The sequence below is a fragment of the Amblyomma maculatum genome, chromosome 7, assembly GCF_055883805.1.
Source record: "Amblyomma maculatum isolate TAMU_Amacu chromosome 7, ASM5588380v1, whole genome shotgun sequence".
Taxonomy (NCBI): Eukaryota; Metazoa; Arthropoda; class Arachnida; order Ixodida; family Ixodidae; genus Amblyomma; species Amblyomma maculatum.
The window spans coordinates 96,885,598-96,912,799 of record NC_139350.1 but is presented as its reverse complement, the minus strand read 5'-3'; the positions used below and the strand labels follow the sequence as shown (position 1 = coordinate 96,912,799).

Below are 27,202 nucleotides of genomic sequence, written 5' to 3'. Positions count from 1 at the left end.
CGGAGCCCGGAGCCGCTGTGGAGATTCGGCGTGGAGAGCCGACGCAGCTGGTTGCCATAGCGATGGCGCATGCGCAATTAAAGCCTTGGCCGACCACGGCGAAACTCGCGGAACTAAGCCAGTAAAGCTTTCACTTTAAAAGCTTGAAAGGGACGCCATAGTTGTGCACGGGCAGATTCGTCAGCTGGTTGCTGCTTTGAACCACTCTCTCTGTTCCTGCTTATTTAAATCGAGCATAGATGTATTCTTTAAGCAATTCTCTGTTGTTGTTTTTTCCGCATTCATCTGCTTTTAAGCGCTGGAGAAGCTTGATGAATTTAAACGTACCGGATTTGTGAGGCTCTTGAATGAATGCGTCGGCTCATTTTTGAATTTGCAGTGAATTGCGGCAACTCATTGCAATGCCAGATGCGCAGCACACCTCTTTGTAGTAATGTTTCAAGCTACTGCTGTACCTCCAAAGTTTCTCTTTCATTTCCTCGTTAGCTGCTTTCGGACAAAGTTTAACCCTTTGATTATCATTTTTCTCTGCAGACCTCTTGCTCAATCAAAACCGGAATGGAGAAAACTATCCCCGTGAAAGTGGCGGTGCGCTGCCGCCCACTAGTGTCCAATGAAGTACTGGAAGGGTGCCAAGTTTGCACACGGACAGTGCCGAATGAACAGACTATAGTTTTACGTGGTGAAAAAATGTTCAAATTTGACTACGTTTTCGGTGAAGAATCGAGCCAGGCTGAGGTCTACGAGGCATGCGTCTCCAGCCTGCTGCCCAGGATATTTGAAGGTGAGCGTATAAAACCTACCCACAAAAATAACGATTAAAAGTTTTCATTTCTATCCCACGGGTAAACTTGGTTCTGGAGACACGAAAATGTAGCAGCATCGTTATTTACCTTTCTTGCATGGCCGTTAAAGAGAACAACGGTGTTGGCGCATTGTTGTAGTGCCAAAATTGTTACTACGTTTGTCATAATGTCGGGTTCTGACGAACTCGCTCCCTTTCTGAAATGAGAGATTAGCGCCATTTTTCAAGCGCCTACAAATCTTGTTAAACCAGTATTCCTGGTTTCCCTTGCCTTGGTGGCTAGGTATGGGGGTGACGTATAGGTGGTTGATTTTCTAGAAGACGTTATTAAGGTAGTAACATAGTATAGCTAAATTAGGCTGAATTATTTTGTTGCCTAGCGTGATGAATTAGAAAATGAACTTTTGCACGCTAAACGATATTTAAGGATAATGAACAAAACGGTGGTCATTGCAGTCTTGCTCCTAAAAGAAATGATAGACCGCAGTGTTCCCGCACCACTTATCTGTTCTTGTGGTGCTGTGTAGAGCATGATGAAGCACCGCAACAACACAAGGCGTAAGATGGCCAATGTGTGCCAGCGCGCTCCTAATCCACGAGTAAAGAAACGGCTGACAAAGGCGCTTAACAACAGTAATGCGTGAAGAAGTTGCTTTATTAAAATCGGTGGGAATTTTTCAATAATGTCTTCTTGTGAGTAGCTCCGAAACACGCACAGCAAACAGAAATGGTTCCATGCATGCACATTACACTGGTTTACATTATCTCCAGATGCAGAATAAAACATTTTCTGCCTTATTTAAACATTGTAATGTATTTGCAGCCTTAGCAAATACTTTCTCAGTAACCAAAATTTTGTGGCTTGAAATGACTGCACAATCGCTGAATTTCAATGGATACGAAATTTAACAGCACCTGTACATGTATTATTGTTTTGAGAGGTGAAGAGAGTCAAAGACGATCGTCAGACAGTGTGAGGCTCCTCATCCAGTAAATTCAATGGACATTCAGATACAACAAAAACACAGTTACAAACAAATTACAGGATTGCATTTAATTTCACTTAAGAGCTTAATGGCGAGAGGCTTTGCACCTTCTTTTCTTCTACCTCTTCTCTTCTACCTGTATATTGTCTTTGTGTACTCGTTATAATTTCGTTTCTCTCTTTCCTTTGGTGTCGTGGTCAGTGACATCGGCATCTTAGGACTCCTCTGCTTGACACGCGAGACTGAAAGAATTTACATGGACCATACTGGGCTTTTATAGGAACTAGTCTTAAGTAGCCGAATCGGGAAATTATGTCGACGTCAAAACGTATTTCGGCGTCCTGGCCGGATAAATTATGTCGACTTTAGAACCAATTGCGACGTCTGCCGGACACATCTGGCGAACCAATCTCGCGTGCGCGAGATTTTCGACGTGATCCATGAAAGGTTTTTGTCTTAAAAGAACGGTACAAACGCAGAACATATTTTGATGTATGCGCGTGAAAGAACTGTTCTCTCCGTTTCTTCGAAGCGTTTGGATAAGAGGCCTCTGTCGGAGGAGCTGCTGCTGTTCGCTTGGAAGGACAAGGGGAAGGGTGTCCAGGCAGTGCGGGCTGTCTGCCGCTTTTGGTGCGCCACCAGACTCGATTCGAGCTTGTAAAGCGAACTATGGTTCCTGTATAATTTTTCCATAGGCCTTCTCCCACATCGTCACCCATCTGATCCTCTCTCTTCTCCCCTTCCTCAGGGCAGAGTAGCAGGCCAGATTTTAAACATTCCGGCCAGCCTCTCTGCCTTCCATTTCAATAAACCCATCTACTGATGGAAGAGATGAAATGGGCTCTTTGATAGCTGAAACATCTCAAACTAGTCAAATTCTGTACCTTAGCAGGCCTTGGCAGGCGAACGGAAGAGTAAATGTCCTGCATGCCAGGATTATTAACTCACTATAAATACCTCTGGTGCATTTTACGGTGTAGAACTTGCCATGGCACTATATCTCTGCCGCATATTATCTGCTGAACAGCGTCATTTATCTGCTTCTGTAGTGTCATCGAATGTCAAACTAAGCCTATAAATTATGTAGTTACAGTTTCTCTCAATCCATGCCGAAAGGAGGGCCCCTGGTGTGATCTTGGAGCCAGGTTCGTTCATTCAGGGGACGTTCTGCGTAGCAGCTAAAGCATTTAGTGGTGATTTAGCTTGGCTCAGAGCATAAATGAATATAAATATATGATCTAGCGTTCATTGAATTAAATTTTAATTCGCGTATTTTATACGTATGTTTAGGTTTAGCGAAGCATGCAACGGGTGATTTAGGCTTTGCTTAGGATGGAGGCCTAATTAACGTATTTAGTCCAACCATGTCAAAACGTATGAAGGCGGCGACATCCGAAGCGTAGCTCGAAAGTCTGGCAACTTAGCATGAGAAGAAACCGGCTACCGAGATGGCGTGCAAAGCTTGTCCTGGGGCTGGCTTGAAAGCCACTTGTAGCGAGGTATTGAACCAGCCCAGCAAATTTGAAGAGTGCGTGTGGTTAAGCGTTTGCAACAAAAATGTTCGATTTCTCTCATGCCATAAATGAAATTACAGCAGACACAAAAAAGTCATAAAGGATTGAATACCTTTTTTCCTCTGCCCACATAACTGTTTCATTTTCCTATAGTTGGTGAACTACCGTAAGTGCAACATGCAGCAAGAGTTCAAACTGGAGACAGAAAAAACACTGGCAGTGTAATGCGCTTCTCAAGTAGCAACAATATGCATCATATTGTGTACCAAAACTGAACAGTTTAGTACGTGTTGCACATTTCTATTAGGCGTCCGTAAGCTGAAATCGCCGTGATCGAGGTGTGTGCACGAGAGAAGACGTATGGCATTGAAAACGAAGAGGGCCTAGGCAAAAGTGATTTTCTATTCTTTTTGGGGCTTTATTTGAAGAATGCGCATTCTGTAATCATTTTTTCATCAGGAGTGCTCTCAAAAAGAGAAAGCCTTACTGCTAGGGTTGTGCGAATAGTACTTTTTCCAAACCGAATCGAATACGAATAGTGCACTCTTGCTATCGAATCGAATATGAATAATGTAGCTAAAAAGCGAATCGAATACGAATCGAATAGTGAAAGCAGCGAATCGAATACGAATCGAATAGTAGAGCGCTACAGAGCGCTCTACTATTCGTTATAGCGCTGTTATAGCGCTGCGGTAGAGCGTTATAACTCGAGGAGTAATAGATCTGACGGGAAAACGCTGATCTCCTCTAGGCGGCGCAACTATTATTCTCTACGCACATTGTCAGTTGCTGGTTGTTTTTATCTACAACAATTACGTTTCAACGAGTTTATTTAGTGAACTAGATTGCATGATACAATATATCAGAGATTACGAATGGCTGAGCGACGTTTTCGTCCGACTTGCGTCCGCGTAACCCGAGGCCATAGAGTTGCGCTTCTCCTGCTGTTGGCTCTTCGAACTAGTTATCGCCGAGCGCGCGATCTCCTCATCGTCCTCTTCTTTTCAGTGACTTTCGTTGCTTTCGTTCTTTCTCAATTAGCTCGCGTGCTCCCTTATAGCTGGCGCTAGGCGATTGCAACTGGCGCTAGGCGACCTGAGATATATAGTGGAAAGATGTAACAACATAAGCTGACAACATTCATGCAACTCTCATGTCATCCGCCACTCGCATAATAAACTTAACCTCAACTATTGATGATGAAAGTGAATGAAATTTTCAGGGAATAAACATGTAGCGTTACTTCTCGGCAGATTAGAGACACGACTACGAGAAGTTGCCTCCGCGATTCGTGATATGTCCAATCTTTAAGAATGTTTCCATGCGAATGGACCGTGTCGCGGCCACGCTGAAGCATGTAGGCTCCCTAAAACGGTGATCTCTGCTTCTCGCGTAAGTTTATTGCGGCAGCAAGTTGTGCCTGCTCGGAGCTGACCCTGCCTTCGCGAGAATGGTCGGAGGTAACCGGGACGTTAATTTGTGCCAGTTATTCGAAAAGTATTCGAAAATTATTCGAAAATTTGCGAAGATATTCGAACAGTTTCGAATAATTTTCAATTTCCACTATTTGATTCGTTTAACAAATCGAATATTATGATATTCGATTCGATATTCGAAAATTTCGAATATTCGCACACCCCTACTTACTGCTGCCATTGGTTCCAAGCCATCTACATCGCATCCAGACCGTGCACATCCATCACACGTCGCATGCACGCCTAAGCTAAGGCAGTGGCTGTCTCGGACTTTGATTTTGAGCAGATTCACGTTATAAATTTTTTAACTTCGTGTCCGTATTGTCGTCATACCCAAATTTGTCAGGAAATGAGGCGCCCCCTTTTCATCTCTTAGTTGTAGGTATAGTTTGTGCGTTTTGCTAATTTTCTATGAGGCCCCCGTCCGCTTATACTTGCTAGATCAAATTTTACATTTTCAATGAGTTCACGTCAGCAAATATGTTTGAAACCAAGAATGTATCTTCTATGTTCAAGGCTACAACGGCACCGTTCTCGCCTATGGCCAAACGGGCTCTGGAAAAACGTTCACTATGGGAACGCGCTCGTCGTCCAATGACACCGGCTGTGACGATGCGAGCATTATCGCCAGGATAGTTGACAATATTTTCAAGCATATCACGACAAGCACAGAGAAAATATTCCTTGTGCGAGCTACTTTCCTCGAGGTGAGTGCATTGTATGCAAGACAGCAAATACGAGACGTGTAATTCGCGAAAATGTACTAAATATGGCCAATAAAGTTTAAAGAGCCAAACTGTGAGAGCTATTCTGCTGTATGTATATATGACTGTCGATAATCAGGTCATGAGTGAAACGCCACCGATATATTTGTTGAGATGAAGACTTCATTCCCAAGTGGTGCTTCTTGAACGAGTTCCCCTATAAATAGAGAAGCTTTGTTCACTAATGTGTTGCACAATTCGACCATTTCCTAAGCATCCCACAACGAGATTGCGCCATTGCGTTTGTCGTCAAAAGACATGAATGCTGGTTCTGAAGGAATTATTGATTTTAACCTTTTACACAACCACCACATAGGCGGAATAAGCGGCGTTTATTTTATTTTAGCAATCTGAGTGGCTAAAAGATCCAGCTCTGTTTTGATTCGAGCGCGATCGTAGTAGACTTTGTGGGCAAACCAAGCACAGTCATAAAATCTGGCTGATGAATCATTTGCTTGAAGTCTTAACCCTTCAAGCTTTTACTTGTCTATGCTCTGCTTTCGGTGTATATGCCTATTTCTCTTGAAGTAACCCTGTATGTTATGCCTACATCAAGGGTTTTTTCTTTATTTTGCTGCAAATTCCTCGAATAAGCAGGCGAATATTCTAGTGCAACTGAATTTCCTTTCATGCCTTTGAGATACAAACTGAACCTAAATGTAGGAGGCATCAGGTTTGTAGTTGTACAACTGGCTTGTCGTGGATGTAATGTCATTTCTATTTTCTCGCAGATATGCAAGGAAAATATTTTTGATTTATTCTCCAAAAGTTCATTCCGAGAACCATTGACGATACGGGAGGATCACGCTGGCACGATAAGGGTAAGACTTCACTAGTGCATTAAATTGTTTTGGGCTAACAGCATGATTAGGAGCGTGCAGCTCGAAGTACGTCGGCTATGATTATATAGTTACGTGATTATAATAGGCCGCTCCTATTTTGGGGTACCCGCATTAGCAATGATGCAGTGCTTATGCATTGTGCTGCGCTCTTAAACCTTAATACAGAACTGTAAGCTTAAAATTAGAATTTCCCAGCTAACCAAACAGGCAGAAACATAAGCATGATCTCAAGCAAAAACCATCTGGATATCCAGATGCGATTCCATCTGAGGCACCCTCAGCAGGAAAAGTACATGGAGCCTTGTCAGCCCTACTGAAAAACCAAAAGTTCCACGAGGCCATAACTTCACACAATCTCGCCTAATCGCATAGACTCTCATACGGTGGACAGGATTATCATAAAATATTTCGCATAATTTATAATAATACACAACAGTATATGAGATCTTATGCAATTATATGCGACTTGTATGTGATTGCTTATGCGAATTAAGTGAGATCGTGTGAGAAAATGTGAGGATATTGCCTCACATGTTTTCAGTACCCTATTGAAAAACCAAAAATTCTACGTGGCAATAACCTCATAAAATCTCATCTAATCGCATCGACTCTCATACGGTTCACATAATTATCATAAAATATCCTACATAATTTATGATAATGTAGAAGAAGCTATGAGACCTTATTCAATTATATACGACTTGTATGTGATTTCTTATGTGAACTGAATGAGATTGTGTGAGAAAATGTGAGGTTATTGCCCCATACAGTTATTTCAGTAGGGTAGGGAGGTGCTTCATTGAACCTAATAAATCCAAAGGCAAACAAAGCAGTAACTTGAGGAGGGTACTCAATGACTTCAAAGGCACGGATCACAGCTCGGCGGCAAACTAAAAGAAACATACTCATGTACGACCGTAGATGAAGATGAGGAATTTAGAACATACACTAGAGAAAAAACACCACAATTAAGATGTAGAATTCCCCGTCGTAGAAATAAAAACCGCATTAATGAGTATGAGGCGAGATACGACACCGGAAGACGACCTGATAACGATCGGCCTTCTGGCCAACCTCAACGATCAAACCCTGGACGATTTTACGGCCAGTAATGATTGCTGGGACTCGGGATGTTACCAAATGACTGGAAAACATCCATAGTAATGTTCATCCCAAAGCCGGGCATAAAGATAAAAAAGAAAATTTAAGACCAATCACTCTCACGTCCTGCACCGATAAGCTCATGGAGGTGGCAGTAAGGCAAAGGCTGTCCGAATATTTGGAACAGCATGAGCTGCTGCCGCCCTTCATGTTCGGCTTCCGGCCACTTTTATCAGCGCAGGATGTACTGCACCAAATCAATAGGGAAGTTATTGATCTCCTTTTAGGGAGTTCAGAGACAGGGCGATTTGGACCCTGGACCTGATGATGGTCTTTGACAACGTTAAGTATTGTAAAAGTGAAAATTTCAAACGGCAACAATTGCGGCGAGAAATATTTTAGCTACATAAAAACTTAGTAAATCAGAAATCTTATATCCGATTGGGCAATAAAAAAATTAGCTGAGGTTTAGCTTTAGTTCAATCCGGTAGGTAGCGTAAGCAAAGCCGAGGTAGCTTCTCTTTCTGTTCTTATTCTTCTTCCTTCTTTCTTCTTCTCCTGCTTCCGCGGCGCGGCGGGCTACCGACCGTGTTTACCCGACGGCTTGAAGAGGGGCCCCATCTACGGTCGCTGTAAAGGTCAAACGTGGCTACCGGCCAGGTTTACGCTACGGGTTGAAACATGGCGTAGTATTGCTTAGGCAATAAAAATTCGGGCCATTCGATATGGGAACACGGGGAACGCCTCAAGGAGCTGTTCTTTTCCGCTGCTCTTTAACGTTGCCCTCATAGCGCTCCCAGAGAAGCTCAACGCCAGTGAATGGCGTACGCCACGCCATCTACGCGTACGACGTTAGCATCTGGTCGTTCCATGGGTAACTTAGGGCAGATGGTGGGAGCCTTCCGCGAGGGGTGCGCTCCGAATAAATCAGAACTCTTACACATTGCAAAACCTAATGATCTAGGACAAAACATACACATTTACGTTAACGGCAATTCGATACCAGAAATGGACATACTTCGGGTATTGGGATTGCAAATTGATAACCTGGGTAACACTTACAAGACCCTGAAAAATGAAAGTCCACCTGCGGAGAAATTAGTAGGATGATTGGCAGGATCGCCGGCAAGAACGGTGTACGTCTTGAACAAGAAACCATTAGCCTGGTTTAGGCGTTCGGCGTCACTCGTGGGGAGTACGTGGCGCCCTATCTCAAGCTTAGGAAGAGCGACCGTGGAACCCTTGACGCGGTGATTCGGGCGGCGGTTAAAAAGGCGCTAGGACTTCCGGCCAGAACCTATGCGGAGTGCCTGCTCCAAATCGGAATCCATAATAGCATACGGGAGCAGATTGAGGCCCGCAGAACAAAGCATATTTCTAAACTGTCCGTGACCAGCATAGGCAGGCAAAACCTCGGAGACCTAATTCTCGGGCTTCTCCCCATCATCTCCCCGTCATCGAAAACAGAGTGGACATCTGGGATATGTGGAAATATTTGGACGGTTAAGCCGCTCTCTAGAAACATGAATTGGGAGCATAATAAGGGGAAGCTGCAGGCCTGCAGAGCAACATTTATGCAAAATAACTATGGCAGTAAGAGAGGCACATATATATTACGTGGATGCAGCGGGTCCCCCGCCAGGACGGCATCTGCACCATCACTGTTGTGCACGAAGAAAGACAGGTGAACGGGCTCTCGGTAAAAACTAGTGACGCGCTGATGTTGGAGGAAGTGGCGATTGCGCTGGCCTCCACCCACTCAGACGCAGCGTATATAATGTTGGACTCGCAACAGGTTTGCCGAAATTACGTGCGGGGTACGATAGCGCCACTCACCTGCAGAATATTATTGGCACATACGAGCAATTCAGATTCAGCTACTTGTAAAAAAAAAACAAATAATGTGGGTGTACGGTCGCCAGATGGTGGAGGGGAACGAGACCGCTCACGCGGTTCCCGAGCTTTCCTACCCGTGGTTCCGCTAAAAAAATCCGGTTGCACCGCAGCAACTATAACAATCCCGCTCATAATTTATGCGAAGATGGAAACACATTTCCGCCTCTGCAGGGGGGAGCTCCCGTGAGCCGCCAAGGCTTCAAACCGGGTGTTTTATAATCTCGCCATACTAAAATACGTACGTGGATCCGGCATTCACGGGTAGGTGAAAATTCTGCGGGCAGTATGCTGACCTATCCCACATGGTCTAGGCTTGCCAGAAAAACACAAATATAGCAGTTATAACGTCCAACTAGGGAGGGCTTCAAGGCGGCCCTGTCCAGCTCGGACTTGGAGGAGCGGGCCCGGATCCAGAGAGCTCGAGCAGTGGCAGCGGCCAATGGCGTCTTGGAATGGGGTCTGCCACCCAGCGCCATCCCATCCGCACTTTCCTTTCACAATTCATTTCAGCCTCACAATAAATGTATTCTGTTCCTTCTCCTAAACTTATAAAAGGGCTGTGACCAAATATCTACCTTGAAATAACGTTTTGTCGGTCTAGTTGGTGAGAGTTCATGTTCAAGGCGTGAAAACGCACATGGACACAAGAAACGCAACGGGACGACGCGCTCCTTCCCGTTGCCTTTCTTGTGCCCGTGTTTGGTTTCGAGCCTTGAACTTATGGTGAAATCTCTATACTTGGTATTTTTGAACAGTGTAATGTTCCTTGCATGCTTATTCTCAGATGAAAAAAGGGTGGTACTAGAAATGTTCGCTCTTTCTTTTGATCCCATTTTCAGCTTTCACGTTGAGCACGAACGCTTGCTGATACACTGTCTGTGCTTTTGTTTCAACTTGTATGAACAGGTGACCAACCTGACGGAAGTAAATGTGACCACTCCCGAAGAGACAATCCAGCTCCTCGAGAATGCCTCTGCATCTCGATGCACAGCTTCGACCAACATGAACTTGCGGTCATCTCGGTCTCACGCAATCTTCACCATGATTGTAGAGCAGCGGGACAAAGGAGATGGTGTCTCCACAAGGCTAGCCAAGTTCCATACAGTGGATCTCGCTGGATCTGAACGAGCTGGAAAAACTAAGGCAGTTGGCGAAAGGCTCAAGGAAGGTTTGTTGCCAATGTTTCAATGTTTAAACTGCCAGTTGTTGGTGGATGGCTCTAATGCTGGGAAAGGGCGAGCAGCTGGAAGGTAAAAATGCACAGTAGTCAAACTGAGGCAGAATAGTTCAGATGAGGGTGCGCTACTGTTACGCTCCGTAACACATCCAGTGATATCGAAATTTTTGGACGAGAATGTACAGTTTTTGTGCAGCTTGTAGTCCGCCATGTTCTCCATGCAGCTTTTATAGTCGACGTTTCGATAATTTGGTTTGAAAGCCAGATTTCATACACTACATGTAGGGTTGAATATTTCTCTACGAGGTTCAATACTTTGCTTCATTGCTCACGCAAGTGACTCAGGACGTCTTAACCAGTGTCCTACATGGCTTTTGTGATAAGCGAATTACGCGTAATAGTAAATTATCCATTGCGATCACAGCACACGGTTGTAATTTAGTGCTTCATTTTCAAAGATACAGCGCTTGATATCAAATCATATCGTGTTTTAGGTTTTAGCTGTTTGGTTGTCCCTTAGCTGACATATCATTATCAGTGTCAAAAGATGGATGAGTGTGTACTCCGAATTTGTTCACAGGAATCAAAATCAACAGAGGCCTCTCGTCACTTGGCAATGTCATCAGCGCTCTATGCGATGGCGACCACCACGTACCATGCCGAGACTCTAAACTGACGAGGCTGCTTCAGGGTACGTACAAACATTTTTTGGCTTTGATCATGCCTTGGTTGCACGGTTGCGCATTGGGAATGTGGCACATACTGTGTACTTTACTGTGCACAGCGCACAATAATTGCTTTCTTCACCACCATCTCAAGTTTTAGAGAGCGCAGCTTTGACCAATACTTGGAGTTAATAATGCGGATTGCATTTAACGACTACATTTTCGACTTCCTTTGTCTGTCATCGCTCCATCCACAAAACTCTGCAGGACAAACGTGGGTGCCTTAACGAGGTTCACAAAAATTTTTATTTTTCACGTTGTTTTTCTCAGTCCACTTAAACATCGTTAAGTAAAGAGCACTGACAGCGTACGGATATTTTTATCCCAGTTCAGGTCTTTAATTTCACATATCTTGACTTCTACTAGCGACTACTGATGTTATTTCCTTTCGCTGTGTCCTTGCTTTGGGTTATAGCTGTAGTTTGGCCCAGGTATTGAGAAGCTCTCGATTCTGCAGCAACCAGCTGCGCTGCAACCGTATTGAACTGCCCAGAATTTAATATTGTCGGTGTCAGGTTTTCTCATAGAGCTTTGTTTTTGTAATTTAGAATGACATTCGATCTAAAATTTTCAAAAGTATTTCGAGAATTACGTGTTGTGAGATTGAGGTATTGTTAGTCAGTGTTTAGTAAGGGTGTCCTAATAGTAATGCCCAACCTTTTTATTTTCCTCGAACGGCGTTAATTCACACACATGTGATATTAGGAAACATTCAATCTGCACCTCTGCTGCTTACGACTATATTGTACCGCACCATACTCTTAGCGTATTTGATTTGTTAGTGATTTTTATATGTGCACATTGCTAAATCAGATTAAGATTGACGAGAGCAACATATTCACCGTACAGACAGGGCTACACATAAATGGGAAATATGGAAGACAGAAGTTTATCCTACGACATTGACGTGATATTGGTGAATAAAATTTTGTTATTTGGGGCTCCCCTGGAGGCCTGGTGTCCTATCTCCTGAGGTATTTATGTTTTGGTGCCCTTTTACTATACTCATGTCTAAATACAAACGGCTTTAGTAAAAATGAAAAAATGTCGAGTCGCTTATGCAATAAAAAATAAGAGCTGAGTTTCACTTTGATTTATTCCAGTCTACAATAGCGGAATTGTGGATGATACAACTCGGATGATTATTTACGGGACACTAACCTATTTTCTCTTAGATCCGCAATCAATAGTTTACTATACTAAAGGTCTATAATTGTTCACACTTCGCCGTGAGAGAAGTGGCAGTACCTCTACTAAATTAGTGCGCTTTGCAGTTGCAAGGCATAGCAGTTGACTTGTGCGAGACGTCAGCTTGGTAGTGTTGTCCATGAGAGACTCGCCAATGCAAACTGCACTGTTCTGCTCCAGATTAGGCGGGATTTACCATGCGCCCACCATGTGCTCTTTTTACAACTGACAGCTGCCTGTCAGTGTGTGTGTCTAAAAGCTGCGCCGTGGTGAAAGCTCACCGATCTACTCTTGGCGTTTGTGGCATTGCATTCCTAGAAGATGCATATTACGAAAGTACCAGGGTAACAGGGAAGGGTTTTGCCAGTGACTGAGTATACGGAGAAAGAGGAAACACTATATTCTGAAAGGGTTGAAGCCGGTGTTAGAAATTTTCAGACGACGAACAGCAATGGTAAAATCATGCGAGTCTGAGCATGCGACCAATATGGGAGGGGTTACACATCAGCTGTAGAAGAACGGAGGTTTGGGCTAGTTGGTGATCATCCATGTTTAAGTAACAGTGCAAAAGGAGAGAGACGAGTGGAAGGATGTACACAAATGCTTTGTGCACCTCCACCGTCGTTGTGCACCTCCTTCCACTCGTCTCTGTCCTTTTCCGCTGTTGCTTAAACATGGCATATACGTCAGCTACGCTCTAATGTGTGTGACAGTACACTCAGGAGGAAAACTGTGCAGCATCACCCGTGTCATGGTGAGAACACAGTGATAAGACATTTTGTTAGTGCCGTCTGAGCCTCTGAATACCATTAAACAACCGTAAATTTCGGGTGATACGGGACAAGTAACATTTTTATGGGATCACCACGTATGTTTCCCTCGATGTATTAGGGACTGTTCGAAATATGCAGAAAATTTTCTGACCCTCTAACAAGGTGCTGTGAGTTTTAGACTATGGCTGATAAAGCATATTTTATTGTTCATGCCCCTTCATTTTGCACATTGTAAGTTTGGAGGTATAAGTAAATACTAGCTGGCTCAAAAATGGGAACCATTTCTGATAAGAAGCATTTAATTTCCACGAGGGTTTAACTAAAATAAGGCGACTACAAAGTGGGGAGGCTCTACAGTGATTAAAAGGACGCTGAGTACGTATTGGCCTGCGTCGAAATAATTCCAAATTCTAGTCACACTGAGGCGAGCCTTGCCAAATTCGGAGATTTCTAAAGCTAGAAGACAAGAAAAGGGATATCGGTGAAACTATAGTGCCAGCCAATTTTACAACAAAATGCATGCGTCAATAAACAATTCAGAAACGAATACGCGAGGTCATGGTGCGCTGAAATTCAGTTCGGCGGTCTGTCCTTTGTTTTCCAAGGACGCTTTTTATGGGATATTTCTAGGTATAGCTTTCAGAGCGACAGTTATATTTTTGCCACTGAACTATTTCCAATATAACCAAAAAGACCTGGAGGACCAATATTTGCAAAAAGTAATTGAAAAACGTGGTTCTCGATGTCCCTTGTATGTTCGTGGACTAGGCAACCTATTGTTTGGAGGTAGCATTATACGTGGTTTATGGTAACTACGTTAGAGAGGCGTCACTTCCTAGCACTGAGTTTCCTCTTCCGCGTTCATTTTTATTTCTCTAGATTCCTTGGGGGGCAACAGCCACACTGTGATGATTGCCTGCATCAGCCCGGCAGACAGCAACCTGGAGGAGACCCTCAGCACATTACGCTACGCGGGCAGGGCTAGAAGGATCAAAAACAAGCCTGTTGTCAACTTTGATCCCACACAAGCACGAATCGCCCGACTTCGCCAGCAGGTGTGATAACGTGTGATGTGTACTGTGGCCTATCCTTGTGTTATTTTTTCGTCATTTTTATTTATTTTGTAAATGTATATAATTTCAAAATATATACCACATATATTTATTACATTCTGAGACAGCAGGAAGCACCGGCAGGATCCCTTTTTTATTGCCAGCCCAGCTGAAGCAGCAGCTACAAACCAGCAGCGTTTCATTCACGCTTCGTCTTCTCTCCGACGAGATGACCAACGATGATGAATATGTACAGATGAAGATGACGTGCACGCAAGGTGCTTACAATCTTCCCCCTCCCGGACGAAAGCGATCATTGTGGTCGAAGGGACAGATGGTCAGCGGTCAGAGACGACGGTCACGAACAGGCGATGCAGGGGCGTTTAGATAGTTCACACGTTATGCTTGCTTCAGAACCGTGTAAGGACCAAAGCAATTCTAGAGGGCACTTTGGACCAATAAAGTGTGATGAGGCGAAACCCATTAGAGCGCGGCGGATCGTAGCCCTCCACTACGACACCTCGATCTCCCTCTCTTCTTTCACTCCCAGCTTCCGCCGTTCCTTTATGGCGTCGTACATGTGCCAGCGGAGAGTTGTTACAGATACTGCGCCTTTTCTATCCTGTAAATCAATTTCAAACGTCGCTCATGCCTGCTGTACTAAGACCTCCTAGACATCTTGGTCTGCTTCAATTAGCTTTGTGGTGCTGCGTTCGAAAAAGCGACAAATAAAAGGCGCCACACGGATGCCTGGATTGGACGCCCGGCGGGATCAGCTTTGCATATGCATGAATCACCCGGTGACGTCATGACCTGTCGTAACAGTACGTCGACCGCTCTCTTGTCGAACACAACCAGCATTTAATGAAACGCATCAAAGTTCACCGGCGTTCTATAATTCGTTTACAGGAAAGGAAAGTCGCAGTAGCATCTGTCACTCGCGGAATCCCGCATTCATCCTCACGGTAGACAAGGAGAATTATGAAGAGCGGTGTACGATCCGAGCGTGGCGCATTTTTTTTTTCAGCATGGTATTTATTACATGCTTTTAAATTCGGCGTAGAGTTATATACATTATTTACAGAGTAATCAGCCTGTAGGCGAAAAGTCAATTTGGAACATACAACACAACATAACTAGAATACGACTTAGCACAACTTCACTAAAACGGTGGCAAGGAAAAAAAACCATCAGTGGCGCAATGGATAACACTACTTACCTCAGCACTGAGTGAATAAAAAATGTGTTCGAATGTTGAAAAAAAAATCCTAGAGCGGCGCTATTGGTAAAGCGCCCGGCTGGGGATCTAAGGAATGGAGGTTCGAGTCCGGTGGCGACAAGGTTTATTAATTTATTTTTAACTCGCTCTCAAAAGCGTGACACCTCTGCTGACAACCTTTTGTCGACAACGATGAGGCATTAAAGGCTTTTCGATGCATTTCGTCGTAATAAATCGGCTAATCAATTTTCCACACAAAAGCCACGGATGCGAGGGCACTCGGAGGGGGGTCGAATATTAAGGGCATTTTCTGGTAGCTTGAGTGGCTTAAGTTTGGAGGTGGGCAAGCTCACGGCAGTGAGTAATGCGAGAAACGAATTATTCGGGGGAAGGTGCGTCAGAAGGTGTGGTAGCTGAGAAGAAAGATGCTTCGAGCGAGAAAGTGGGGACCGCCATAAACCAAAAAAAAAAAAACGGAGAATAGGTGGTGGTTCGTTGAATGGCAGTGTTGTAGGCAAAGGTGACAGGGGAGTAGGGTCCAGTTGTTTTGACGGGGGTGCATGTATGTGGACAGCTTGTCGAAAAGGGTGCGATGAAAGCGTTCTGTGAGGCCATTGGTCTGTGGCTAGTAAGTGGATGTACTTTTGTGCACCGTGCCATAGCATGAAGCACTGCTTCGAGCACTGAGGAGAGGAACGACTTTCCACTATCACTGAGGAGGAGACGCGGGGCGCCATGGCGAAGGAGTCTGGTGGGGAGAAAAAAGTTGGCAATTTGAGAAGCAGAGCTGGAAGAAAGAGCTGTGGTTTCAACGTATCAGGTGAGTGGTCGACAACAGTAATGACACAGCGGTTGACCTCTAGTGTCAAAGGCAGGGGTCCATACAAGTCGATTCCAACCGTTTCGAAAGGCGTGAAAGGACACGGGGGAGGCAGCAAGAGACCGGCCAAAAGCGACGTAGACCATTTGGATCGTTAGCAATGGATGCAAGACGCGACGTATTTCAATACAGAGGTTGAGAGGCCAGGCCATACGAAAAGGATTTGGATGCGGTCGTAGGTTTTCATGTAGCCAAGATGGCCAGCGTTGGGATCGTCGTGAAAGGCTTGCAGAATTTGAAAAGGTGGAGAGCGGGGAATTACGGGAACCCAGGCGTGGCATAGCGGGCTGTAGTTGTGCCAAAATAGTTTGCCATTCCTTAGCTTTAAATTTTTGAGCTGGAAACGGAGACAGGCATTTGGAGTTCTGGTAATGCCACTCAGACGATCAATCAGCTTGCGACAGTATGGATCAGCACGTAGGTGGTGGGAGAGATGACAGCCTATCGCTGGCGCAGGAGTAACGGAGGCGGAGATAAAAAGCTGCATGACTGTAGGCTCTGAACGGCGCGGCTCAAAAGCGCAGGTGAGGAAGGCGAAGACATATTTTGATGGCGAAGCAGTGGGCAACATGAGAGAGTGTTGGCATCGTTGTGCTGCTTGCCCGATTCTTACGTAATTGTGAAGAATTGTGCTCTTGAAGATGGAGAATCCAACGCCCGAGACGTCCAGACGTTTTCCATTGAGGATAACCAACATAGGGTGTGGTGGTCAGTGACGACCGTACAGGTATGGACAAAACGTCTTAACGGCCAGACATTCCTGCTACATAATTGTATAGTTTTAGTCCGCGGGACTCAGAGCGCGGCTTGCATAGGCAACAACGTTTTCCGTAGAGCTGTCTTGGCGTTGCAGAAGAACAGTGCCAATGCCGTGACTATCGATGTGCAAAATGGTTGGAGCTGTATTGTCAAAATGGCAGAGGACGAGACTCGAAGTCAGAGCATGAGACCAGACGAAGGGTGTATCCATGTGGAGAAACGCATGTAATGGGGAGACAATAGAGGCGAAATCGCTTATGAAGCGCCGGAAGTAGGATGCCAATCCCTGGAAACTGCGTAGATCTTTGACCCGGGTCGGGCGTGGGAAGTGCAGTGCAGCAGCGAGTTTTTTCAGGGTCAATCTTAATTCCGGCGCCGCTTACGAGGTGACCAAGAACTTTAATACATTTGGACGCAAAACAGCATTTCATTGTGTTTAGCTGAAGGCCAGCGTTGGAAAGTGCTGTCAAAACTTAGCCAAGTCAAGTAAGATGATCTGAAAATGTACAAGAAAAAATGACGATGCCGTCCATGTAACTCAGACACGTTTTCTGTTTAAGCCCTCGTACAACTGTGTCAATCGTGCGCTCGAACGTTGCAGGAGCCTTGCAGAGCCCAAAGGGCATTGCATTGTATTCATATAAATGCATGGGGATTTACCGGTACCCTGATCGTAAGTCAAGGCTGGAGAAAATTTGGGCACCTTGTAGACAGTCGAGGGCGTCGTCAATTCTAGGGAGGGGGTACAAATCCTTACGAGTCATTCTATGAGAGCACGGTAATCTACACAGAATCAAACCAAGCCGTCATAATTCACTAAAACAGCGGGTGATGACCAAGAACTTGACGAATGGCATATAATGTTGCGGTCGAGCAAGTCAGCAATATTTTCCTTGATAACCTTGCGCTCGGTTGAAGACACACGATATGGCCGGCGTCAAACGATGCCCGATCGGTTGGTGTGGATGCGATTCGTTGCTGCAGCGGTTTGACCCGATGCACGAGACCTCACGTCGAATGAGGCTGCGTGCATGGTCAATACACCGAGCAATGCTTCTGTTTGCTGTGAGGTCGGTGCTCATCATGTTGCAAAGTTCTCCACTGAGCAAAATAGGAGATGTATCGGAGCGAGCTGAGGTGCAAATTGAAGAAGGATGACAGGCTCTGCGGAAGAGACCGAAGGAACAGAAGACTGACGGCGCAGAAAAATGGGCTCCGATGTGGTGTTGAAGGCGAAGAGAAGAGAAGAACTATTGAAGGATCGAAGTAGTGAAACGATGCTTATGATACCCTTTGACAGGAGACGCGAGATCGTTGTAATCAAATCGTCCCCATCAGTCACGGCATCAAAAGTCACAGAAAAAATAACTTCACAGCCGGCATAGAGGATGTGATCGGCGACAATAACCAAGAGGGAATAAGCGGGCTCTGAATATGCAGCAGTGGTGCATTCAATGACTTGAAGAGTAAGAGGGGAAGAAATCCCAGCCGAGGATGAGTGGATGGGCACAGGATAATAGCACAGCGAACTCATTGTAGTGCAACATGCCGTCAATGGTGATTCAGGCTAAGCACAGTGCAGAAGAGTTGGTATGCTCCCCATTGGCAACACGTAATGTAAGGCCAGTGCAAGGAGTTCGCACTTTGTGTAGTTTTTCGTACAAGTGAAGCTGCATGACGGAAACAGCAGTGCCTGTATCAATTAATGCTTCTAGTACAATGCCTTCACCTGTTACAGTTCACATGTTTCATGGGGACAGAGGAGGAATAGTAGCGATGGCAGGTGACGCAGCTTTACCTTCGGAAGCTGCGCAACTCGGGTTACCATGCGGCGGTCAGAGGTCGACGAAAGCGGGCGCTCTCGTGTATATAAAGTGTATACGCTCCTCCGTATACACTTTGTGACGTCACACGAGCATTTCAGAATTGCGGTACCTCTCGGTGGGAAGAGCTTCCGAATCCCGATTTCTATTGCATTTTCTTTTTTTTTTTTGTAATATGGGCTTCGCGCTAGGCACTAAACCTTTGCGAGTAGAATCACAGGCCTATATATTATTCAAAAAAGTATAAAACAGCAATACATCGAACGACTTCGTTAACTATCTATATGGTTGTTATCCTAATAATGTTTGCTGCTGCAAGTCTTCAACTAATTTTATTTTCCAATACGGTTGTGCATTTATCAAAAATCAGACAGTTTTTAATTTAGACGCTGTTTTAATGGCCGCGGGTGCCGCCACTATTCGTAAACATCTGAATTTTGACCAATCAAAACCGCCGTTTTTGTTTATACATGGGCCTCGTGGGAAGTTTTGCAACTGGTAGTATTGAGGAGCTCTGATGGCAACCACGGAAAAGCGGAATCGGAAATAGGATCACTCGTAGTGCATGCTGTTAGAGAGTATCATGCAATGGAAGCTCTTCTGCTTGAGTTAGGCTCTCCGTCTCCGCAAGGGACGCGACCTGCTCATTGTTTGTTCCGCATCTGCTTCCGCGGCTGCGGGTGGCTTTTACCTTGTTTCGCGCTGTCGCCCGCGTGTTTCGTTTTGAGTGCAGTCCCGAAATGTACACAGAAGGTAGATGCTGCAGCGGCATGTCAGCGTACTACAGACATCAGCTGAGACTATATAAAAAACACTGTCACTCAGGAAACGTTCGACAAGCATATGACACACATTAAGCATGGTAGCTACTTTTATTCATTTTAATCCGAATTTTTTCCAAGCCTGCACAAGAATAGGAATACAAAATTGTATGAGAAGCGATCACATCGGAACTCTTTCTAAGCTATCATAACAGCAACTCGTCTGCAACGGCACAGCTGTCTTTCGGCACTAGATGCGAAACCACATAGGTAGCACTGATGGTGAAAATAGCTTTACACAAATGTATTGCAAGTTGCATAATGCTTGGATAATAAAATATTACTATAACATTCTGTGCAAACGCTGTAAGGTTGAGTTCTCACTGTTATTTTAGTTTATAATGAGCAATTGTCTTGTATTATTAACATTATTTTAATTTCAAACAAACTTTGTTTTAATAAAATCTTTTCATGATATTATGTTTTTTAGGAAAACAATCAAAGAATGGTTTGATATTCATGACGCTACTTGTGCTGGAAGCGGTAAAAGGAGGCCAATAAATAACACAGGTGATACTCGATTGCAGTGGCTAACAAATGTGTTCACCTGCTATATCGCAAGCATCCAAGTAACTTCTAAAGCGTTAAACAACGACACTTTCACTGAAGAAAGCTTTCAGGCACTGCATTTCATCACGAAGTCTACTGTACAAGTGATAGAATACATCCTGCGGAGATATCTAGCCTACGTTCTCACTAAAAAACTCAATAGCGACCCCATAAAGGCTCTCTTCGGGTAAGTAAGGCTAAGGTGCGGAAGAGAACGACACGCTAGATACAAGGGCCATAACAGCGACACTTGACCACATTGTCAAGACGCACGTTTCATCTTGGAGCAAAATCAAGGCACTTCGCGTCGACGCCAAAAAAATCATTTCTGCTCAGCTGCAATGACTAACCGAGGAGCTGAAGGAAGTGATTGCATCTCGTGTCATCCCATTACCCATTGTCACATATTCCGGTGTAGCTTAGTCGCTGGATACGTTGGTAAGTTAAGCATTGTCTTCGGGTGTAACGTTTGCACTATCCTTCTTTCCCCTAGCGAAAGAAGCAGCCCGCTGTGCACTCTTCTGCGAGGACAAGGTCCTAGTGGAATGCATTATCCGAAAGCAGAGTTTGTTGCCCTATTGGAGAGGATTCTTTTAAAAAAAAAGCTTTCGTTCACCTACCACACGTACATAAATATCTCGAAGTACTTCAAATTCTGATTTAACCTGCACTCGAGAATTCACCATTGCTGAGAGTCTGTCTGGACGTTTTCCCAGCATTTACTGTTTATTTACTAGTCCATAGCGCTAAAATGATAATACTTTGGCCGTCATTACAAAAGTAGCTCGAAACAAATACGCTGTAAGCTGAAGGCAAACAGGATGTGAAAGATTGCTTCTAAGAACCGTGTTTAGGTGTTATAGCCGGATTTGCGCACCGGTTTGAGCGACAGGCCAAAGTACAGTAGATTATTACATATAGCTATCTCTCAGAGTATCCCATTAAAACTTAATGCAAAAGCATAGGAATGTTGCTTGGAGTTTTTCGAACTCCTGTTCAGTGAAAAATTATTGTATATATCGAAGTTCGTGCCGTAGCCTTGCAACAACCTTGCTCCTAATTGAGCTGAGCGATTTTTGTTGTATGATTAGAGTCGGCTGCGCAGCCTTCGGCACCTGATTGCAACGCTAACGCTGTAAATCCGCCTGGTAAGGTGGACGTCGAGTCTGCTTGAAAGTTGCCTTCGGTCTTTTGCGCTTGTTTTCAGCGCGACACTGCTATCTTACGGGGAAGCTGGCATTCAGGGCACAAGGTACTATGCGGTGAAGCCAGCCAAGCCGGCCGAAGGCTTGCGACGGCTCTCGCTTGTTCTGCTTTGCTGCCGAAGAACACTGAGATATCAACTACACTTTATTTTAATTGAGTTATTTGACACCTTTAGCAGTTCGTATTGCGTGTTTTCAGTGTTACTAGAGTTCCGAAATTCGTCCCTCCGGCCGTGATCCCGCATTGATTGGTCCTGACGTGATGGGCATGCGCTAATTTGACGAGCTACTAGCGCCATCTGGCGGCCAAATGGCGAGCTGCCACGCGTCACGGCCATTGAAGCGCGTTCGCACTGCTGGTGGTAGGGATCGTGCAACTTCGTTAACGCAGATGGCAAAACGTAACACGGTCTGCTAAAGGTGTCCATGATTGCCCTTTGGTGTCCCAGTAACACAAGTAGGCATCCCATGGAAAGACACCGTCCGCAGCAGATTTTGTGCAAAATCCAACGGCACTGGTACCACACACCGCGAGATGCTACTGCAAGGTGTGAGCAGCGCGAACTACGACACATGGACATATACCCATCAAATATTTGGGGGACGGGCTCGCGTCCACGGAGCGGCACTGCGCCCAGTTCGTCCCTCTTTTCGACGCCTGACATACATGTGCGCTTCGAAGATGAGCTGCCAGTACGCCGGTGGGTAGTCCATTGCTGCAAGGAGCATGCTGCTTAATTTCCCAGGTACATCACATAGGCGCTTATGGGTTACACAGAAGTTTATATGTTGGCATATTTTATATCCCAAAATATCGACATATCAAAATGGTTCGAGTTCAATTCGTATGCGATGTATACCCGAGATCGAGTTATACCGCTACTTGTGTACGTACCAGTCGTCGCAGTAGCAAGATCGTGAAACGTTTTTGTGACGCTTATACACAACTTCGTGTCGGCAACCAATATAGGCAGTTCATAAGCCTCTACTGAGCCGGCTAAATGCGCTATGCTTTGAGAATTAAAAAAAAGTGTTTAGCCAAGAGAACGAGAGGGGGTGATCCCTGTCTACAAGAGTCAAAAGGCCTGCCTGAAATCATACATTTGCACGGCTTATGCAACAATACCACCACCACATCTCTCCACTGGCTGCTGTATATTCTTCCTTTTTTCACCGAGTGGAACCACGCGGTGCTCAGCACTCAGCTAGTTATGCTCTGCATAGCAAGAATACTCGGCTTTTTACCGAATTTTATAACACTGATTTAGCAAAACTATTGGTCTTCATTGATCCGCAACCTCCAACCCCCAAAATTTGTCGGCTGTCATGCACGTAGCCACGACTTTGTGTTTTTGTTTCTTTGGGTGAAGGGGGGGGGATATTAATGAGGCGGCATATGTTATAGTTCGAAGCGCCGTGGATTTGTATAGCTTAGCACACAGCCACACGACTGAACAATGGAGAGCTTGATATTAGGCGGCCCGCGTCCCCCCTCCCCCCCTACGCTTATGGACGTGCCCGACTAGTCTTAATGCATATGCAGGCAGATTCGATGTGCATTTCTGCAGAAACCAGGTACACGCTGTTGATGACGCAGCAACCACGATCTATGTAGGCGAGTTCATGCAGCTTCCTTATAGCTTCTTTACCGGCGTTACTAATTCGTTGAGGAAACATATTTTTTGTCTCCCATATCGATATTTTCATATTTGCTACAGTGCAAATTCGCTGTCATCTGCTTTCGTACACGGTTCTGGTATTGCTGCCTATTGCAATGCTTTTATTTGATATAGAAAACAGCAAGTGAAGTACATGTGCCTGCCATAGTATTTACGGATCTACAAAGTAGGTTTTACAAAGTGTTGTAAACGTGGCGGTAATTGTTGCGTTTCTTTTGCGCGTGCCCAGTGTCACCCATGCAGAGAGGCAAGACTCTTTCTGATAAGAAAGAAGTACAAGCTGAATTAAGATAGCATCCGTCGCCGTATAGAGCGCCCTAAACAGCCACAGCAAAAGAAACACTTGCATCAGCAACAGCGAAGGCTCAGGGCTCAGGAGGTGAATTTTGGGAAGAAAGTCAGAACAATGGCGGAAAAGGCCCGCAACCTAAGCGAAAAGATATTTCAAAACAGGACGGTGGGTCTTCCCGCGAAGCCGCGCTGCAATTCTACAGAGCAGCAAAAGGGGAAAGCACTCGTGAGATGGAGTTCAGTAAGAATTCGCTACTCGAGTGCGTTGTTATGAAAATCAAGTCCTAAATTATATAACAATATCAGAAGAAATCAACTTTTGGTTTTTAAATGTGCAACCACATTGCGACAGTATTAGTGTACTAGAGATATAGTGTAGGATTTATTGAATAATGTTTTTAGCGCCTTGAAGGAAAAAACAAGAACGATGCAGGTTTTTCAAAGACATTGAGGCCTTTTTTGGACGAACTCAAACTTTGAGAGCAGTTGTCGGCCAAGTCATTAGGCCGCGTCGAAGGCATGGTTTATTTAGGTCCCTTTAAGCCACTCAGTGAACGAGAGCAGCTCCGTGACCACGGCATGGTTATTATGTTTTTACCGCTCGCGGGAAAGTGAACGCAAGTGATTGTTGTGTTCGGCACACATGGAAATGTGAAAGGGGAAGTTCTGGTAAAGATTCTTGCCGAAGCCGTGATACTTGCAGATGAGGCAGGCCTCCACGTTGACTTCGTCACGTGTGACGGGGCATCGTGGAATCGAAAGATCGTGAACATTTCTGTGAATCTGCATAACGGCTACCTCAATTACAGGTAGGATCAGGCATCCAACAGACAGCGGTCGCTTCCTGCACTTCGTGTCCGATTTCCCCCCCTTGGTGAAGTGCACATCATTGCAATACACCCGACGGCTTGGTTGGGTTTTCATATCTGTATTTCCTTCCTAACTATAGATTTGTTTCTCAAGGGAGGAAAAAGTACGGGGCCTCGTTACAAAACAAAAAGGTGCCGGGCATGCACGATTGCTATGCAGTTGCTGTGGGGAAAGCATACAGTTACGTTTGTCTGAAATAAGAGAAGTTAGAATATATTTGGCGCCGTAGCGGTCTGAGCAGGATAAAATTCTGTACTTTCGAGTTCTGCTAAGATCACTGAAGTTGACCTCCGTCAGTCATATGTTTTTACCGCAACGCGCCCAGTTGTGCGATGTTATTGCATGTTAAAGAACCCCATGTCGCCGAAACTTCCGGAGACCTCTACTACGACGTGTCCCATGTAGCCTGAGTCCCTTGGGGACGTTAACCTCATATATATACACAATGTTTTTTTTGTGTGCGTATCTGGTTCTTCTGTACGGCCGACCTTAGTTAGAACATTCCGCAGCTGACAAGGATTTTGTGCTCTTTATTTATTCGATAAGAACGCCGTATCTGGTTCTTCTGTACGGCCGACCTTAGTTAGAACATTCCGCAGCTGACAAGGATTTTGTGCTCTTTATTCTTTCGATAAGAACGCCTGTGAAAATGCATTACAGTCAAAATGATGTGAACGCGTGTACGCAAAGATAAACGCAGGAGGGTGCACGAGATAGACGGTAGCGCGGTGACCCTGAGAGTCATGCACGGCATAACCGAAACCCATCTAAACCCGAACAACTTCGAGAAGATGCGCATGGCCTACCAGCTGTTCGGCCCACAAGTCATACATGTGCTTTGTTTCTTCAGAGAAAGAAAGACAGTATTCGCCACATCCTGCAGTTTTCGATTAAATATATAAAATAAACGCAGTGACCGTAGTTTTAAGCAAATCGGGAATACGTTTTTGAATGCATGCGACGAAACATCTCGGTCTTCGCCTGAGGTTTGCGCATTCGTGGGATACAGAATGAGCTTAGTGAAGCTTGGTAAGATTTTTTTCTCAAAACAAGCCAGGCAGTTTACGCGTCATAGCAGACCGTGTCACAACACGTGAAATGACGTATACGACACGCACTTCGACGTCCTCATATATATATATATATATATATGCATATATATATATATATATATATATATATATATATATATATATATATATATATATATATATATATATATATATATATATATGCATATATATATATATATATATATAATATGCTTAAGTCCGTATACAGGCAAAGGAAGACTTTCGGCCTCATTTGCGCCAAACGCTCTAGAGGGACATTTGTGTAGGTAATAGGCACAGCTCAGTTTTCGATATTGCAAAAGGCATATTCTTCGAAGGACACTTTTCGAGAAGACATAATGACGCACTTCCTGTTTTCTTTCTCCATGCAGGATGGTCAACACCATCGTCGCAGTCATGTCTGCACGTCACTCAAGGGACGCGCAGCGGAGCAACTCACTGGCTACTGACTGTCTTTCGGCATTCCTCGCTTACCTTGCAGAATGGAATGCGCACACAAACAGTCTGATATAGGTTTTCTAGGGCAGTCTACTGCCAATAGGCTAAAGGTTACTATCAAAAGCACTATCCTTTTGTTGGACTACATCACGATAACCTTAGGCTACAGGTACCTAAAGACAGCACGGTTAAGTCAAGAGTTCTTGAAGAACATATTTGGGATAGTTAGTGCAGCGCTTGCAATGACCACCCAACTCCCAAGCAGTTCCTTGCGACCATGAGTTGCATAAGTTTTTTTTCAATTCCCTCACCAGATAATAGGAACGCGGTTGAAGCAACCTTGAATACTCTCTTGAATCCAGGGACATCCGCTGCAGCGGTATCTCAGAGGCAAATGCTTAGTGAATTAAAGAGAGAAGCAGCAGCTGAGGGCACAGAGCACACCCAGCTTTTCGCTGGAAGTGATCTCGACTATACCTCAACGAGGAGCGACTGCAGACTACTTCGTTATAAAAGTGGCTACGTTGCCAAAATGTGAGTCATGCCGCTGAAGTGCACTGAGTACGAATCATTGATTCTTATATCGCAGAAAGTGACTGCATTGAATTCACTATGCAGAACAATTTCTCAGCGGTCACACGAACGAAACCAATGCGCTCAGTACCCAACGTCGGCGGGGCAACAAAAATAATGGGTTCTTGGGCCTTATATACAGTGCGACGCAGAACGCAGGGGAGCACTGCCTATTGCAGCACACAGTTCAGGCAGCGTCTTCTAAGACTGTCAGTGCCATGGTGAGGTTCGTATTCCATGAACTGAATGTGGAGTGCCCTTTATTGCCGTCACTCATGCTGGGGCGCCTCCTATGCAGTCATTCCCGAATTACTCATCATCGTCCGGGAAAACCTCACTGCGGCAATCCCCGTGTCATACGCACCAATCTCAGCGAGCGCGGAGGGCAGGCACCGGCCAAGACTACGCCGAAACTAATTTAAATTATCTGCTTTTGTGGATTGATTTGGGAAACGTAGCTAGCGTAATATTTCCGTAAATATTCCGGCATCATTTCTGTTTAGTTTGAAGCCGGAGACCACTATTCGAATTATATGTCATGAAAGGTGCTGGACGTGCACTGATGGCACTGAACCGACTGCCAAACCTCTACCTCGTGTTTACTTCCAACAGCCGCGAAGGGGAGAGGTTATATGAAGAGAATATTTTACTGGCACTAACTAGGATTACACAGGTGATATGGTTACGTGGTTGGGGGTTTAGGTGGTTCAGGGCACAAGACACA

At 44.9% G+C, this 27,202-nt stretch overlaps 1 protein-coding gene across 1 annotated transcript; it reads left to right on the top strand.

Moving 5' to 3' along the window:
- The first annotated feature begins 558 nt into the window (after positions 1-558).
- On the top strand, positions 559-14,307 carry LOC146184011 (chromosome-associated kinesin KIF4-like). The gene is made up of 5 exons (XM_084608477.1): positions 559-784; positions 5,297-5,487; positions 10,290-10,551; positions 11,141-11,251; positions 14,126-14,307. Exons 1-5 carry the CDS (start codon positions 559-561, stop codon positions 14,305-14,307), a joined length of 972 nt encoding a protein of 323 aa, XP_084464603.1.
- Positions 14,308-27,202: the final 12,895 nt, after the last annotated feature.